The 18,050-nt window shown below is 38.5% G+C and overlaps 1 protein-coding gene across 1 annotated transcript in view; it reads left to right on the forward strand.

Moving 5' to 3' along the window:
• Positions 1-14,472, forward strand: part of EYS (EGF-like photoreceptor maintenance factor) — a 169,594-nt gene extending 155,122 nt beyond the window's left edge. Inside the window, exons 12-13 of the mRNA XM_026665113.2 lie at positions 9,177-9,338; positions 12,685-14,472. Coding sequence (XP_026520898.2) covers positions 9,177-9,338; positions 12,685-13,874 — 1,352 coding nt within the window. The 3' untranslated portion in view covers positions 13,875-14,472. The remainder of the gene's footprint in view (positions 1-9,176; positions 9,339-12,684) is intronic.
• The last annotated feature ends 3,578 nt before the right edge of the window (positions 14,473-18,050 follow it).

The following is an 18,050-nucleotide window of genomic DNA, read 5'->3' on the forward strand; positions in this document are numbered from 1 at the left end:
AGCCTGTAGTACTGTACTCTAACCACTCCGCCACCAAGGCAGCTCACCTATTCTGATCATGTTGTGTGGGGAATTCAATGGAGAAAGCAATTATGTTCAAAAGAGTTAGCAGTAAAGGAAAATGAGGCAGCGAAAGAACCATTGGCTGGACCCTGTCAAAGCTGACACTAGCCAGAGCAGAGAAAAACTCAAAAAATAGTGCAAGATTGGAAGGTGTGGAGAGACCTGGCCCATAGAATCGCCAAGAGTCAGACATGACTGAATGCATAACATCATCACCATCAATACCTGCAGGCTATTAAATCCAAACTGATCATGAAGCACTACAGCCATCTCTTAAAGTAGATCTCTAATGCAAGAAAGGGTTTTATTTACATACAAAAAGAGAGCAGGATGGTGTGTTTCTGAATCATCTCAACTCTCCACTTATGAGTTTCCCTCCTGGTTTGGGAGCATCTCTTGAGGGAACCCTATAGGGAGATAAGCCACAATGGGAAAATCCCTATATACAGCAATGACTTTGACTTAATCACATTGATTTCATTGGCTGGAATTATCTCAACTTTAAACATGCAGAATTTAAGTAAATATGCAAATCTATACTAATTTTTAAAATAGATAAGTTCATAACCTATTTATTTTTGGTTTATTTTTATTTACTCAAATTATAGAGCTTCTTAATGTTGTGACTCTGGATGGCTCACAACAATAAGAAACAATATCCCAAGCAAAACCCAACTTAATAGAAGCAAACATGCAAATCATCAATAAAATGGCATCCATCGGACAATTGCCAGCTAGGCTGGAGGGAGGGGGTCAAGTGAGAGCCTAGCATGGAATCATTGACTTTATCTGATTTTTCCCAATGGAAAAATCTGGTGAGAGTCTTGTAATGTAGGTGATAAACAATAAAGTTACTAAGGCTAGTCAGAAGTGGCTCTGGTTGCTTATGCCAGACAACATAAAAAACATAATCAGCAGCGGAATCCAGTCAGTGCTTCACGTTCGACACAACCATTGAAGAAGCTCTCCACTATCACTGACCACCAAGCACAATGACAGAGCCTTGTTTTCAATACCTTTTTTTGGTCAATACTAAATCCTTCCAGCTAATTTAAGCTCTGTTCCAAAGGGTGAGTGCTGGACAGAAAAGCTCTTCTTCCTGGGTCACATCCAGATGACAGGTTACGTAGACAAGACCTACAAAATGCCTCTCCTGATGGGAAGAGTAGATGTAACCTTGGAGAGGCTGCCTGCTGGTTCCATGCCACACAGGCCTTTATTCGCCATAACCAGCGCCTAGAACTAAACCCAGAAGCATACTGGTAGCCAGGAAGCAGTGGCATAATATGCACTGGTCAAGAAGTACACTTAACTGCCTGTGCTGCAGTTTCTGGATGCTCTCCAAAACCATCCCCATCACCAACTGCAGCTTCTGGATGCTCTCCAAGACCACTCCCATCTAGCTGTGAAATTTTTGTCTAAGAATTTCATAGTGCTCATAACCATTAACCCACTCTTATTAAAATACAATTCAATCACTCTTAATTATGCTTACTGACACAACATCTCACATCTACCAATTGCCATTTAGATGTGCTTTTGTGCGTGCTTTGGCTTTCAAAGTTGTTTTACTCTCTGGACATGAAATAAGAATCAGCCCTGTTTTATACATTATTAGACAATTACTGATTCAGCACTTAACCTCCTTAATGAGTGGCATGCTACTCCTTAGGAGATGTGCTTTGATTTCTTTCTGATGCCTTTCTGATTCATATGAGAACTGCAACTGCAGAGAGGAAAATATAATGCCCTAAAGTTCTTCTTCTTCCCCCAGTGAATAAAAGTGAGGATGGCATAAATTGCAACAAAATTGAGGATTTATAATGAAAAAGGCCCATTGCTGCTGTCTCAAAATCTTGGATTTCAACTTCCCCTACACGGATCAGCATAATGAACTGTCACTTTTTTTTTCAGAGTAGAGTTTTCCTGTGCTGAGAAGAAAGAAAGCATCTTAAAAACAATCAGACTAAATATTTTATTTCTAGGTACAGAATCAGGAAGCGAAGGAGTAAAATGTGTCTCAGCAGAGCAGGAAATAAACCAAGGAGTTATGAAAAATAATAACTACTGAGGAAAAAAGGAAACATTAAAAAAAAACCTGAGAATTTATGATGCATGTAGGTTAGTAGAAAAGAAACAACAAACAGAAAGAACATCAATAGAGTTTAGAAAGATACTCCCTGGCACGTTGTTTAGAGTTTATATAGTTGGTACAAGTGACTTAGTGTATGGTAGGATTTAACTGCTTGCAGTCATTCGTAGAATATAATAGGTATCAATCATGAAAACAATTATTTCTTATCCTTTCCAGAGGCCACAGCATAGCTTTAATCAAAGGTGAATCAGATGATCCAGCCATATTTATGTAAGAATTGGATGCAAAAGCCATACCAATAAAGTGCATTACTATACATAGTAATGTATGGCAATTCCCCGTTCTTGGAATAATGAACACAAGGAGCATTTGGCATGAACTAAGCCTGACTGCTTTACTCACCAGTGGAAATGTGATTAGTGCTCTGAACTTTATCAGCACGCATATGCATAAAAGCCAATTACTTTGTTATTTACAGATATGATTCCTCTATTTATCAGGAAGGGCCAGTTAGGTCTAGTGATTAAGGTACCAGGCTAGACATCTACTCTGGCCTTAGGCAAGAAAGCTGGCTGGGTGACTTTGGGCCAGTTACAGGTAGTCTTCAGCTTACAACTATTTGTTTAGTGACCATTCAAAGTTACAGTAGCATAGGAACAAGTGACTGATGACCATTATGCACATTACCATTGCAACATCCCCGTGGTCACATGATGAAAATTTGGATGCTTGGCAACTGGCATGTAAATTTATGATGGTTGCACTGTCCCGAGCTCATGTGATCCCCCTTGCAACAAGCGAAGTCGACGGGGAAGGCCAGTTTACTTAACAATCATGCTATTCACTTAACAGCTGCAGTGATTCACTTAACAACTGTGGCAGGAAAGGTCACAAAATGGGACCAAACTCACTTAACAACCGTCTTGCTTAGCAATGGAAATGTAGGGCTTAATTGGGGTCGTAAGTCAAGGACTAGCTCTATTCCCCCCATGGCTCATAACATAAGGCTCAGGCAACAGGCTGGTCAGTCAATTCCTGTCACAACCAAGGAAGGTTATTTGAAAAACCACAAAAGCACTTTGCACAGGGTAGGAGATTGCGCCCGAGGGATGCTGTGGCAGTTGTAAAAACACCCAAATTTTAATCACAGGAGCACTGTGAATTGCAAAGACCACTCCCTTTTTCTTCAGTGCCATCATAATTTCAAAGCTGAATGAATGCTAATGGACCCAGGACTACTTGTATTAACTTTCTGTAGACACTTGCTGCTTTAACTGCTGTCACTATTCTCTGTTGTAGTGATGTAACAACAACAACAACAACAACAAAATGTCTCATTAGGAAGTCTGTATGCAGAACGGGTGGCTTCCCACACATCATGGACCTTAACTGGTTACCTGATTGTATTCAAAGAGCTCACATACACGCCAGGACTGATGTATTTCCCAGGCTTGATTATGCTTGATACAATTGCACTTAAGGCATCTGAGAAAAGAAAACAGTCTAGACGCTCTTGTCCATTATCAGGTCTGATAAATGAAAAGAGATGGAGAGAAACTGGAAAGATCAGCTTTCTGCAACTCAAATTAAGACTCAGACAGCTATAATTGTCATGTAAAATGAAGGAAGAAGTATGAGGCTGGCATCTGAGAAACAATCGAGAAGGTGCAACGCCGAGTTTATTTACCATAGAGTTAAATTAACTGCCCTTCAAAGCATTAAATAAAGCACAGTCAGCTAGTTCAAATGGAATAAATGTTGACATCATTAATCTGGGAAAAAGAAGTATAAGAAGTGCATAGGAATCTAAAAAATAAATGGATGAAAAGAAAGACTAACGATTCAACATAGAAGACATATTAGATTACTATAATGAAGGATAATCTATAGATGGCAGCATAGGACAGCAGTTTGTTTTACCAATGGCATTGATTGGATTTTACTTTTACTGGCTCTGTGCTTATAAATAGTGAAGACAGGACATGACTGCTCAGGCACTAGAGATAACTGGAGAAATGTTAATAAATGAAGAGATCTGCCTATCTCATCAGCATTCTGTTACCTGCCATGACTGGCATGGTAGAGGAACAGTACATTCCAAAAAGTGGGTGAGATTGGAGGGAGCAGGATTAAAATTTATCACTGCCTATATTATTGTAACGCTGAGTTAATACTGTAATGACAGTAATGACATTATATTTATTATATGGCATAATAGTATTACATTTTATTACATTAAAAATAATACTTCATTTGTACCAAAGGTTGGGAGGGCGCACAGCTTGTGCATTCCTGGCTCATGAGAAACCCTTCAGTGGGATTTCTTTGCTATCTGCTGTGTCGCTCTCCTGGTTGGGAATTCGAGTTGTCCTGTCCCAACCATACTCATGTTTGTCACCTGTAGGCCAGGGTGTACTGAGCCGTATGCTGTTGTTTTTGTTGGCAAAACTTTCACTGGGCTCTAAACACATGGGATATTAAGGAGTGTCAGAATGAGGCAATTATAAGATCTCATTTTAACAAGGGCTAAAGTTTGCTAAGGAAGGAGGGTTCATAGGCAGGCAGGCCTTACTGTTACTTGACACAGAAGTGACCTTAAAAATAGCACACCTCAAACTATGACAAGAAGCCATGGAGAGGCAGGTCTGCTAGAAATACTCCTGTTAGTCTCTTGAAGCAAAACAAAGAAGAATCGTTCTGTTTCTGGAACTTGAAATTAAGGAGAAAGTTCCTAACGTTGAGAACAATTAAGCAGTGGAACAGCTTGTCTTCAGAAGTTGTGGGTGCTTCATCACTGGAGGTTTATAAAGAAGAGACTAGACTTGTCTGAAATGGTATAGGATCTCCTGCCAGAGCAGGGGTTTGGACTAGACGACCTAGAAGATTCTGCCTCATGCTTATAAAAATAAATAATGAGTGGGGAAAACCCTTCCTTTTCAGAAGGGAGAACAAAATGGTAGTAGAAGTAATATTACAGATTGATCTTGTGGATAACAAATATTTCTTAGATAACAAGATTGCAGGCTAATTATCAAGGCAACCACATCACTTGGGAAGTCAAGTATAAGCTCATCCCTTTGCTGCAGGACAGAAAATCCATTTTCATATTTACCCTCTTGGTTTTATGCTAGTATTCTAACAAACTGACCTATTGATTGACTATGTGCCATCAAGTCTTTTTCAACTCCTAGCAGTTACACATTTTCCTCCTCCATGACACTTTAGCCCTAACCTGTCCTTTCAGGTCTTCCAATGATGCAATCACAGCAATTATACCTGAGTCTATCCACCTTGCTGCTGGTCATCGTCATCTTTTTCCTTCCACTTGCTCCAGCATTAAGGCCTTCTGTAGAGAGTGATGTCTTCACATAATGTGCCTAAATTAGGATAATGTGAGCCTGGTCATTTGTGCCTCAAGTGAGAATTCTGAGTTGATTTGCTCGATGAGCCATAGGTTTGGGTTTTTCGGTGGCCATGGGGTTCTTCAACACCAAAGTTCAAAGGCATCCTTAATCTTCTTATCCAGCAGATTACAAACTGCTATGAACAAAGCAAGTCCAGGTCCAGTTCAAGATGTTGCTTATTACCTATAAATCCCTTTATGACATAGATCCAGGTTACCTGAGAATGTGATTGGCTTTGTGCCAGCAGAAAGGGCACACTGTGGACCCCATCAATCAAGGAATTATGCCAGGAGAAGAACATTTTCTTCTTTAGCTCCTGCCCTCTGGAATATCCTCACCCACTCTTTTGGCCTTAAGGAGGAACCTTAAAACTTGGTTCTGGATGTTGGCCTGTGACCTTGTAATCCTGGAAGTGGTTACTGGGTTAATAAAAAAAATCCCACCTCCACTTCATTGTACACCCACACACATACCTATTGTCATGCCCTTGGTAGAGTCAGACTCTGAAGGAGAGGAGAAACGGGGGGGGGGGGGGGGGGGGGGGGGGGGGGGGGGGGGGGGGGGGGGGGGGGGGGGGGGGGGGGGGGGGGGGGGGGGGGGGGGGGAGGGGGGGGGGGGGGGGGGAAAAGGAGCGCCTTGGTAGACAGTGGAGGTGTGGCTCTGGAGGTTGTTATCTCTTTGAATTTGGTAATTACTTATCCTGGTCTGTTGTGTAAATTTCTTCATTGTAATTTGTTTGGTTTTTTTATTTCATCTCTATCTGCTCATTAAGTTCTGACTGTATTGCTTTCTTTTGAAGACTATTTTTGAGTAAGTTTTATCTCCAACTGAGAATTATTGAACAGTGGGGCCAAGTTGGAGGCATTAAAGGACATTTATTTACGTTTTGGATTTTGTTATGTTTGTGTTACAATCCAGGTCATCACACCTATCTTAGCTATTGCATTTCTCTATTATTGTAATGTTATATTTATTGTCTTACTGCTTTAAACTTTTATAATAGTGTTTTATCAGATTGTGTGCTGTCCAGAATTGTGTGGCTGTGAGGTGGATCATATATTAATTTAATAAATAAATAAGTAAATAATAAACCCTGAACTGTGATCCACTAGATCTCTGCTTTGTTTAAAGAACCAGCTGGGCCTTCCAGATCCATTTTTCCAATACATTAAGCAACTCCAGTGGGTGTAAGGAATAAAGCAAGATTTCTTAATATATTCTCTGAGTAATAAAGGCTTATATGCTATTCCTATCAAAGGTTTTCTCGATTGCTGAGATGAGTTTAACGATTTATGAGACAACAAGCATCCAATATAAGCCTACAGAGCTGAAATTTCTTCTATAAATTTCCATACGTAGTATTCTTCACATTATGTGGGAATATCAACAGCAGCTTTTTTACTTTACTCCTAATCTAAGCAATTGCATATAAAGCAGCTTAGGAAAATGGATAAACATCTAAGAGTTCCAAAATTTGCTTCATTGCTGCAATTCACAGACCATGGTGTCATAGTAATGAGGCTATTAATAAGGAAAAAAATTAAAATCAGAGAATGAAATTGTTGTAGAGCAATTTAAAAAAATGACATTTCATTTATAAAGGAATTATACTGATCCACACATCCAAGTTCCTGGCTGACAAACCATGCAGCCTAATTTGGTTACATACTATTTCAAGAAGTTGTTTTACATTATACATATCATATCTAATTCTTGTTGGAACTAGATTACATAGAACATAAGAAATCCATTAGTAGGCTCCCTAGCTTTTTTTTTTTTTTAATGAAGGGAAAAGACACACATCCTCAGTTATAACACCTAAAATAGGAACAGGAGAGATTCAGTATCTTCTTTTTTACACACATATTTTTTTCTGTTTTAAAACTCTGGGGAGCAATAAGTATCTGCCATGTGCGACATTGCCGTTGCTGTTTATTTCAAGATTCATGGATGTTCCTGAGGTCAAAGGTTAAAAAGACTCTCCTGTAATGAAATGGGAGGGTGCAGGTTGTACAAAGCTGCAGTGCAAATTATTATCTAGAGAGAGGAGCATCCATGGCAACAGAAACCTGAAAGACAAATATGTGTTTGGTGACCTGGGGTGTATTGTAAGGCACCTAGCGAAAAATAATGAGTGCAAGAGGGAAAGAAGAACACACTGAAGCAACAGGGCTTGTAAAGTCAACAAAGTCCCATGATTCTAATTGGTCAAATGGGATTTGTGTGTCCTAACACTGAGGAACAGGTTGATATCAGAGTTTTGCTTTTGAACACAGTTGCTATTCTATAAAGCAAGGGTCTTCAAACTTGGCAAGTTTAAGACTTGTGGACTTCAACTCCCAGAATTTCTGAGCTTAACATGACCAGAGGAGGAATTCTGGGAGTTGAAGTCCACAAGTTTTAAAGCTGTCAAGTTTGAAGAGCCCTGCTATAAAGGGATAAAGAAGGACAGTTACTTTCCAGACCTACTACAATACATGAAACGACATACAGGCAGTCCTTGAGTTATAATCAGTTGCTTCATGACCATTTGAAATTATAACAAATCTCTGCAACTCAGTTTCAAGTTCCAACAGCCACACACACACACACACACAAAACCTGTGGTCACGTGATTGCATTTTGGGAGTTTGGCAAGTGGCCTGCATTTACAGCAGTTTGCAGTGTCCTATAGTCACACAAACATGATGTATGAAGGGTTGTTTTTTTTTTTTTTTTGCTGGAAACCAGTGTTCAAATGTTCATTGGGTACAAAGGGTTTGTTTAATGGCCATCATATTTGCTTGATGTGACTGTGGAATTCAGTTAATGACCACTGCAAAATAGGTTGTAAAATTTGGTTCCGTCACATGGTGACATGTTTAATGATTGGCATGACTCATGATCATAATTCTGGGCTCAATTCTGCTCATAAGAGGACTACCAGTGTTGTACTTTCCAAGTAAGGTATGCTTTCTGGTCCAGTCAAGCATCAGCAGTTTTGCAGATCTCTTGATAAAGCCTCTTGGTGTTCTTCTACTCAGTTTTCAAACATCCTGCTTGGTTTAATTAGTGAAACTGGAAGGAAATATATGTATTTCATAAAGATGATATTTTTTTAAGTTAGTACTCAGTGCTTTGGAAACTGCTCTCAAGCAGAATTGGCAGATTGGATTATTGTGATTCATTTAACCCCAGTGAATAAACCAATGCAGTATGGTGCAGTTTAATGCAATGTCATCAGTCCAAGCATAATCAGTATGGTTCAGAAAATTCAAAGAATGGTTCAGCTTAGCTGCATTTCCCAATTTGCCATGAAAGTATGTTCTGTGCCTCTGTTTCCCCTTTTCTAGAACTCTTCTCTGAATAGAAGCTTTCCTTAAATGTAAAAAAGCCACATAATCTGAGATTTGACTGCAAATCTGTTTGGGTCCATAACACATTGCATACAACTAGGCACCCCTGTTCACCATTCCTTGTTTTTAGTATAAAATGCAGTAAACGAAATGCAAATTAGGGAGAGGAATTTAGGTCGGAAATAATGTATACCATATGTATTTAGGTATGGACAAAAGAAATCTTAAAACATTTTGTTATTAGTGGAGATGAAATCTTTTTCCTGTGATGTTTCATAGCCTTAACCATAAGCGATGCGTCATTCAGCAACCGCAAATCTTCCTGGATGTCATTTGAGCCCTTCAACATTCGACACAAGGTTCATATCCAGATGCAATTCCAGACCTTTTCAGGAAACGGCATCCTCTTTTACACTGCTCAGCATCTGAGCTCCCGATCAGGTCAGGCTTTCATTCTACTATTATGTGGTAAGGGGAATAAAAAGGTCAAATGAAATATCTGATTAGTGTGTTATGATTTTGCAAGAGGTGAATTGTTAGGATATTGAATTTAGTAGCTGGAGCAGCAAAGTGTACAATAGGCCAGAACACACAGTTGTAGTTGATTACAGAGTGCTGATTCATGCATGATGTAATCTATGCTATGATTGGTTGCTGTGATTATAAAGGGGGTGTTTCCCTTTCCCCCTCCTTTTTTCTTCGATGTGTTATCTGTTTTAGATTTACCTCATGATGTCCTGTGTTCCTATCTTATGTCATTTCTTTTCCAGTTGATGACAAAGACTGCTATAAATTTGAATATTAAATGTTTATATTTATATAAAAGACAACAAGTTTGTATCAGTGTCTCCGACTTCATCTGCAAAGCTGCTGCACAATTCCTTGACATGAATGAATTGATAATAAACATCCTATGGTGGTATCTTAGCACCATCAAACAACAACACCTGACCATCCTTGGGAAGTACTTGATAGCTGAACAAAAATGCCAAATCCAGTCTAAAGATCTGGTTGATTGTGTGACCAACCACAATGAAAGTGTGCATGATTAACTTGACCACTTTACACTAAAAACAAAATGCACTCAAGTCAGCTGTGAATCAGCTGAGTTAAGACAGTATTAGGAGGATCTGGTAGCAGCAAACCAAGGGTGCTTCCAGACAGGCCTCTCCTAACATAGTCAGTAGCTCTGAGAAGCATGAAGATTTTCCGTTTCAAAAAGAATCCTATTTCTGGACAATTAGCATCAATCACTCCATCCAAAGAATGTGAGCCTGCCAGATTTTCTGAATCTTTCATCTGCTTCCATAATCTGCTCATTTTAGAAACTTTTGCTTTAAATGATACTTCCTAATACTGTTTCAAAGGGCTACAGCAGGGAAGGGGAACTTCCGGTGTCCAGGCCTATTCCAGCTTTTCAGGACACTTCAGGCAGCCAGTGGAGCAACAAGCAAATCCACTGCCCCCTTTGGCTTACAGCCCTATCACTCATGCCTCATGCTTGGATGGACAAAATGTACCAGCCAATCATTTGTTCACAGCACTGAAACATTTTCTCATGTTCAGTTCCACTGCCATTTTTGTCATACTACTCATGTCAGCCCTGTTGCCATTTTTGTACCATTTCCTTGCTATTTTTTAAAATGTGTGCTCTTATGTTTCTGAAATAAAATATTTGAGGTTTCTCATCAGGTTAAAATAGGGGAAGTTTAAAGGTAAGATCATGGAATGTATTTATTCTCTTTGAACTCTGAACTCTGTGAGGAAAATCTAGGACATTGCCCAAAGGAAAAGAAGATTTTAAAAGCATGAAGTTTTGTCTGAGTAAAAAGATCGGGATCAGGGGCTTTTGATCAGTCAGATACCCTTTCTCATAAACTTCTTTCGAGGCTCTAAACTAGGGGTCTCCAAACTTGGCAACTTTGCTGGCTGAGGAATTCTGGGAGTTCCTTTAAGTCCACAAGTTTTAAAGTTGTCAAGTTTGGAGACCCCTGCTTTAAACTGCTATGTTAACGTAAACAGAAAAACAATCAAAAGGAAGATTTGTGCCCATGATGGAAGTGGAAGATAGAAGCCTATAAAAGAACTAAAAGTTGCCTTTGTGATTTTTCAAAATTTTGAACCCAAGTTCAAGGTAGATTGTCTTATTCTTCTACCTTTCAGAAAGACTATGCAAATAAAGTGAAGGGTATTTTGCTATCATATTTTACTCCACTTACTACTCCTTTCAATTTTTTTTGCTTCTTTGTACATTATAAACATAGTTTTTAAATGGAACAAAATAAAAGTGCTTTCTTTCTTTGCCCCTTCAAATAGGAACAGGTCAAAGCCCCTACTATGTCATTATCTAGGGTTAAACTATGCCTCTCCAAATAAGTCACAAGTGCTGGCATCTCTGTTCTTTGAGCTTTAAGAAAAACAATTAGATTTCCTTTGAGATGTGAAGGTAGTACAACAGTGGTGGGATTCAAATTTTTTTACTACCGGTTCTGTGGGCAAGGCTTGGTGGGCGTGGCACGGGAAGGATACTGTAAAATCTCCAGTCAGAGGTGGTATTTGCCAGTTCTCTGAACTACTCAAAATTTCCGCTACCAGTTCTCCAGAACTGGTCAGAACCTGCTGAATACCACCTCTGTAGTACAAGGCAAATGCTGGACGATCTATTAAATGATACCTTTGCACATATTATCTGTTAAAAGACTGCGACCAAGGTTAACTATTCCAAAGGAAAACCTGTTTGTAGCAGCAAAATACATCAACTTACAACAGCTATATTTTTCTGCTTGGATACATTTTAATAAAGGTGGGTTACTGATTCTCTAAAGTATTACTTTAAGACTAAAACAGGATGTGAAATTTCAAATCCAAAGAAAATGGAAAGTGTTATTTTAGTGACAAATTGCAACTCAATAAACATTCCATCCAGCTTCACTGGTGGGAAAATGTGGTTTTTTTTACATCTACCACTTCTCACCCTACCTGAGCCAAATCGAGCCCAAATGCAAGAAGCATACACCATGTATCTTAGGGAAACTTTCTCTCTTTCCCTCTCAAATTCCCCAGCACTCATGAAACCCAAATTCAAACCAGGACATCATTTAAAAGAAAAAAATGGGCTCCTAATCTTTTATTTAGAAAAATAAATAAAAAAATACCATAATAGTGCTCAATATTCACAAAAATGAAATTTTAAATATGGTTTCTTGAAAAAGATTTCTATTTAAATTCAATGAGGCTTGCTTTGCTGTATTTAAGAAAAGAGTATATGTAACAGAAGAGGAAGCCTTGATAGGAAATTTACTCGGTGCCACAAACATACATTTCAAACCACTGAGTCTTTGAGCCTTTAAAAGAAAAAGAGTTTGCATTTGTCATGTTTGCCTTCCAAGAAGCCTGCCAAAGCAAACATATGTAGAATGAAGAAAGGCCCAGGAGAATATTGGTTAGTGGCAGCCAAAACAGAGGGTTTGTCATTGCTTGGTTTGCAAAACACATTATGTATAACAAACAAGCCCAAACTTTTCTTCAGTTGCTATTATATAAAGCTTAGCAATGCAACCCTTGTTTTACTAGTTATGTAAACCTTAACAAGCAAGCACCATGAGATTCATCTGAGTATCTTCAGATTACTAAGTAATGGCAGAGTGATATCTAATGCTGGCTTGGCATTCTGGATGTTGTAATGTTGACACATATGGAAGATATCAGACTGCTGAAAGCCAATTTAATGTTTAGTTAATCTTTTATTTCTCAGAGATACTAATGTGTTGCATCTTCTTCTCTTTAGGTGACTTCCTAAGTATCACTTTGGCAAATGGATATATACAACTACGTTACAGCCTTGGGGACAGAACAGTTGTTTTACAGACATTCCAACCTGTCCATAGCACAAATAAGACCTGGCTTTTAATTAAAGCAGGAAGAGTTGGCAACGAAGGCTACTTGGATCTTGATGGAATCAATGTAACTCAGAAAGCTACCAATGGCATGACTTCCTTAGATACACAAACTGATTTCTATGTAGGAGGACTACCTTCCTTAAACTTGGTTAATCCCAGGGCAATTAAGAATGTGCCCACTGGCTTCACTGGCTGCATTAGGGAGGTCTTTGTCAATGGCAAAGAATTAAAACTCACTGAGAAAGGAGCAAAAAGTGGTTCCAATATAGGAGATTGCGATGGAACACCCTGTGGCTATAGAGTATGTAAAAACAATGGGAAATGTAAAGTTATAGAGTCTGATTTCTCTTGCTTGTGCCCCAAGCAATGGATGGGGAAGACATGTGAGCAGTCTATTTATTGTTCACATAGTAAGTGTCTCCATGGCAGCGTTTGTATACCCAACCCTGTTTTATTTTCATATACATGTGCCTGTAAACTTGGCTGGACAGGCCTGTGGTGTGAAAAACAACTCTCATTTTTGATTGCAAAGTTCACAGGCAATTCATACATCAAGTACATCGATACCAATTATGAAGAGAGAGATCTCAGATTTACTAGGATCTCTTTCAATTTTACCACCAGTCAAATGGATGGTTTGCTTGTTTGGTTAGGAAAGGCTGAAGATGAAGATAATGACTTCCTTGGAGTAGGATTTGAAAATGGAATGCTAAAAGTTGTAGTTAACTTAGGAGAAAGAATTGCCATCCCTCTTATTCACCAAAGAAAGATGTGCTGCAAAAAATGGCATTTTGTTGACATTGTGCAAAACTGGACTCTCATTGAAGTGTATCTTGATGAGGAACTTGTTCTTTCTGAAGATCTTGATCCACAGAAAAAATATACTGTTCTAAACTATGGGGGCATTTGCTATTTTGGAGGGTTTGGACTTGATAGGAGAGTAAGTGACGTCACCTCAGGACTATTTAAACAACAACTAATTGGTAAAATAAAGGATGTTGCCCTTTTTCAGGATTCAAAAAAAATAAATCTAACTAAGGGACAAGGGTATAATATATATAGCGGAGATAAGGAGTAACCAAGCAAGAGAGACAAGGCTGTATTATTTAAATTTGTAATAGTAGCTTACTCTGGTAGACTCTGGGAAGGCATAATTATACTGTAGATGGTTCATAATAGAACACTTGTAATCTGCAGCCTATTGCTTGTCTGATTTATTTTATACGAAGTATTAAATTCAACAGTTGCTTTCATGGATTGCTTCTGTGTTCCTTGATTGCCCACTTAATTCTTCCAATCATGCAGTCTGACTTGAAGGTCATTTATTTACCTTAATCCTAATTTGATTTTGATTCTTCGTGTTTCCTTTATGCTTAACAATTGCTGACTTTGTCTTTTATGTACTCTTCATGATTCATTCTTAATATTTCTCACCACCTTGACCAGAATCACCCACCTGCATTTAATTGTGAAACCTCTCAAATCAATGTCTTTTGACTCTTTTCTGTTTCAGTTCCACTTCCTTCTATTCTTTCCTATCCTCAGCTATCTACATGATTTTAATATTTCCTTCTCATCAAATTGAATTGCAAAAATTTTAATGTCCAAGAAACTTAATATTTAGACTTATTATTCAGAGTTCAAGTCAACCAGAGTCATGGTTGTTCCTAAGACAAATCCACAAGATAAGAGTGGCTATTAAAGAATACAGTTAATGTTTCTTATTTCAACCTACCGTATTACACATTGTCATTAAAAATGTATCAGCTAATAGTAGAGAATAGATCACATAGTTTGTTACTGCAAGTACAGGTGATGCTTTACTTATGACCACACTTAACCCCCAAATTTCTGTTGCTAAGGGAGACAGTTGTAAGTTTTGCCCCATTTTATGACCTTTCTTGCCAGTTATTAAGTGAATCACTGCAGTTAAGTTAGCAACACAGTTAAGTGAATCCGGATTGCCCGTTGACTTTGCTTTTCAGATTGCACAAGTTGATCACATGATCCTGGGACACTGCAACCATCCTAAATAGGACCCAGTTGCCAAGCCTCTAAATTTTGATCACATGACCAAAGGGATTCTGAAATGGGTGTAAGTGAAAAATGGTTATCAGTCACTTTTTTCAAATGCTATTGTAACTGAATGGTAACTAAATGAATGGTTATAGGTCAAAGACCACCTGTAATATTACTTTGAAAGTGGCAGAGCTTTTATTTTCTATGCTTATTTTTTGTGAGCAGTAGCTTTCTTCTTAGGGAGCAATTAAATCATATCAAAACATAAACAATGGTTAATAAATTTCAGAGAGATCTTTCCTCAGCTTTAAAATATATTCCAAAAATAAATGCCTAATACAATGAAAAACAAAGCACGCCCCAATTCTCTTACAAAACCCACATTTTTTCAGGGAAAGAAACAATACAATATATACTTGGGGAGTACTTGGGGAGATCCATTATCATTGAAAGCAATTAATTTCATGGAAGCAGGTATGTTCTTGCTAAAATGTAAAACTATTAGCATTAAATAAGGAAGCTATGGAGTTTGGAAGAGTGATGGACAATTAAAGGAGCATTATTTTGTTAGAAAATAATTTTAATCGCTATGTTACACGTCTTCCATCTTTAAGGTACATTTTTCCAAAATCATATTTTTTTACTCAGTGAACCCTAATCCATACTAACACTGAAGATGTTACCTAATTTGGGTAATGAAACATCTGCAAGAAAACAACTAAGGCTCTGAGAGCATTAAGGATCCCACATTTCAACCCTGAGCTATAAATATTTTTAATGTCTATGGAGATACTCAATCATCCAATCATGATTGTCCCAAGGGTGCTTTTTCAAAAGATGACTTTTTCCTTGAAGATGTTTCGCTTCTGAAGATGAGAAGCGAAATATCCTTAAGGAAAAGTCCAGTTGCCTTTTGAAAAAGCATCTTTGGTACAAATATTCTCTATTGGTATCTCTCCCTTTCCTGAGGTTGCTGTTATTAGATTATGGTTCTCATTTAATTTTACCAATAATTGGTGGAATGAACTATATGTAACATAGCCTATAGTTTTAATTTACACATAAGGGAATCTTATTTTAATGCTTTTCTACCAGTTGTATTGAAATTCCCTGGATTATCCATGTTTTGTTGTTGTACCTCCTGCCTCAAATTATGCCTCATAACATGTGACAATACACGTCGCCTGTTCACTTTACTTCCTTGAAATGTTTTGGAAAGCCTTTGATCATTCTTTTAGTCCCTACTTTTTTAGTAACACCATTTCTTCCTATGTACTTCTCTATTTTAGGATAAGGACTTCTCATATTTTATTTGAAATCTGCAATAATAAAATAGAACAAAAACCTTGTCAATTCAACTTTCTTAGTCTAGATTTTTATTTGTAAGGTCTTTGAGGTATGGAAAATGTTGAACCAAGAAATATTATTCTGCACAGCCCTTTGCTCATTCTACAATTAATTAAACTATAAATTTCAGGCATGATATTCTGCTCTGAAAAAAAATCGGGGCCGGCCAAGAGACCCCCCCGCCGCGCGCCTGGGGAGCGCCCGCTGCTTTCCCTCGCCAGGGCCAGGCGGTGGCGTGTTGCACGGAGGCTGGTCTGTGGCTGGCCCAGCTCCCTTTTCCTGCCGCTCAGCGGCCTCCGCTTGCACCGCCCGGGCTCCGCTCAGGTATCCGGCTGGGGCTGTCAGGAGTTGCTACCGCCGGCGCAGCTCCACGCGGCTCCAGTCCCGCGTTGCCTCGGGAAGGGAAAGGCAAAACCAGGAGCCGCTGCTGCCGTTGCAAAGCGCCACCGCGGCTCTTCCTTTTTGCCTTTCCCTTCCTGAGGCAACGCGGGACCGGAGCCGCGCCAGCAACTCCTGACTCGGGGCCTCCGAGGGGAGGGGAAGGAGGAGAAGGGGTGAGGGGAAAGGGGGGGGATTCCCAAAAAAATCAGAATTCCGATTTTAATCGGAAGAATATTATGTCTGAAATTTGTATTCATTATACTCATACCTTACAGAACAAATTATTCCAAACTGATTACCTAACAAGCTGCCATCACTGTTATATGAACTAGCATCTCAGGAAGAGCCAAAGAAAGAAAATCATAACACATTGTAGTTGTTTAAAAAAAATACCTGATGCTAGATTTCTGATTGTATCTACTGATTATTTTGGAGGAATGGGGGGGGGGCATATATAGCAAATATTTAGCATTTTAAAACTTTTTTATGTATAGTAAGTTTAATACTCTATTCCTAGTTATATTTATGTGGAAGTGTATTTAGGATTTCAGTCTTTGAAGCACTGATCTTCTAATCTGCTCATAAGCTTACCTGCAGGATTCTCCCACTGATTATGATGAGACTATTCGGAGAACATCTTATACTTCTACATAAATATCCAAATAAATATTAATAAAATATCACAAATTGGAAAGTGTAAATATTTAAAATTCAGAAGAAACTCCAATTTCATGATCAAAGTGTGACACCCATGCAACCATACTTTATTATTATGGTTAGTCGCACAGTCACCCATGTTTAGACTGGATTTGACATTTTTGTCCACCTATTGTGTTCTCCTCAAAGTCAGTGATAGGCAGATGATATTACTGTTACTATGCCAGTTTGGTCTAATGGTTAAGGCATCAGGCTAGAAACTGAGTGATTTGAGTTCTAGTCCCATCTGAGGCATGAAAGCTGGGTATCTTGGGTGACCCTTTCCCTGACTCCAACTCATCTCACAGTTGTTGTTGTGGGAAAAACAGAAAGAAGGAAGGAAGGAATACTAGATATATTCACTATTTTGAGTTATTTATAAAAAATAATAAAGCTGGAATAAAAGTAATTGCATACTTATTATGAGTAATCTACTGTTAGATTCAGACTAAGCTTGGTGAATACTTAATAAATCAAGTCCTAACCAAAGACCTATCAATTATTAAGGTAGCAACTAAGGATGTATGCAATTCCAAACAAGTGGCTATTTTTGTAAAATTAGGGTGTTCAGTTCTGATGAATTAAAACATTTTCCAAATATGGATGAAATCCTTTGCTCCAAGGGCTCCAATCACAACTGGTGTAACAGCAGATTTCTTTTTCCATAAGCATCCAAACTTGCAGTCCTAAGAAGATTTTCTTGTTTTCAATAGCTGTTTTATCAGACATATCATGAATAAGGGGCCTGTCTGTTTGAAGTTTAAATTCCCATAAGGTCTCATTTTCCAAAACCTTTTCAACCTCGTCCTCC

The sequence above is a fragment of the Notechis scutatus genome, chromosome 1 (assembly GCF_049901735.1).
Source record: "Notechis scutatus isolate UNSWTSFEM ecotype Mainland chromosome 1, rNotScu1.2, whole genome shotgun sequence".
NCBI lineage: Eukaryota > Metazoa > Chordata > Lepidosauria > Squamata > Elapidae > Notechis > Notechis scutatus.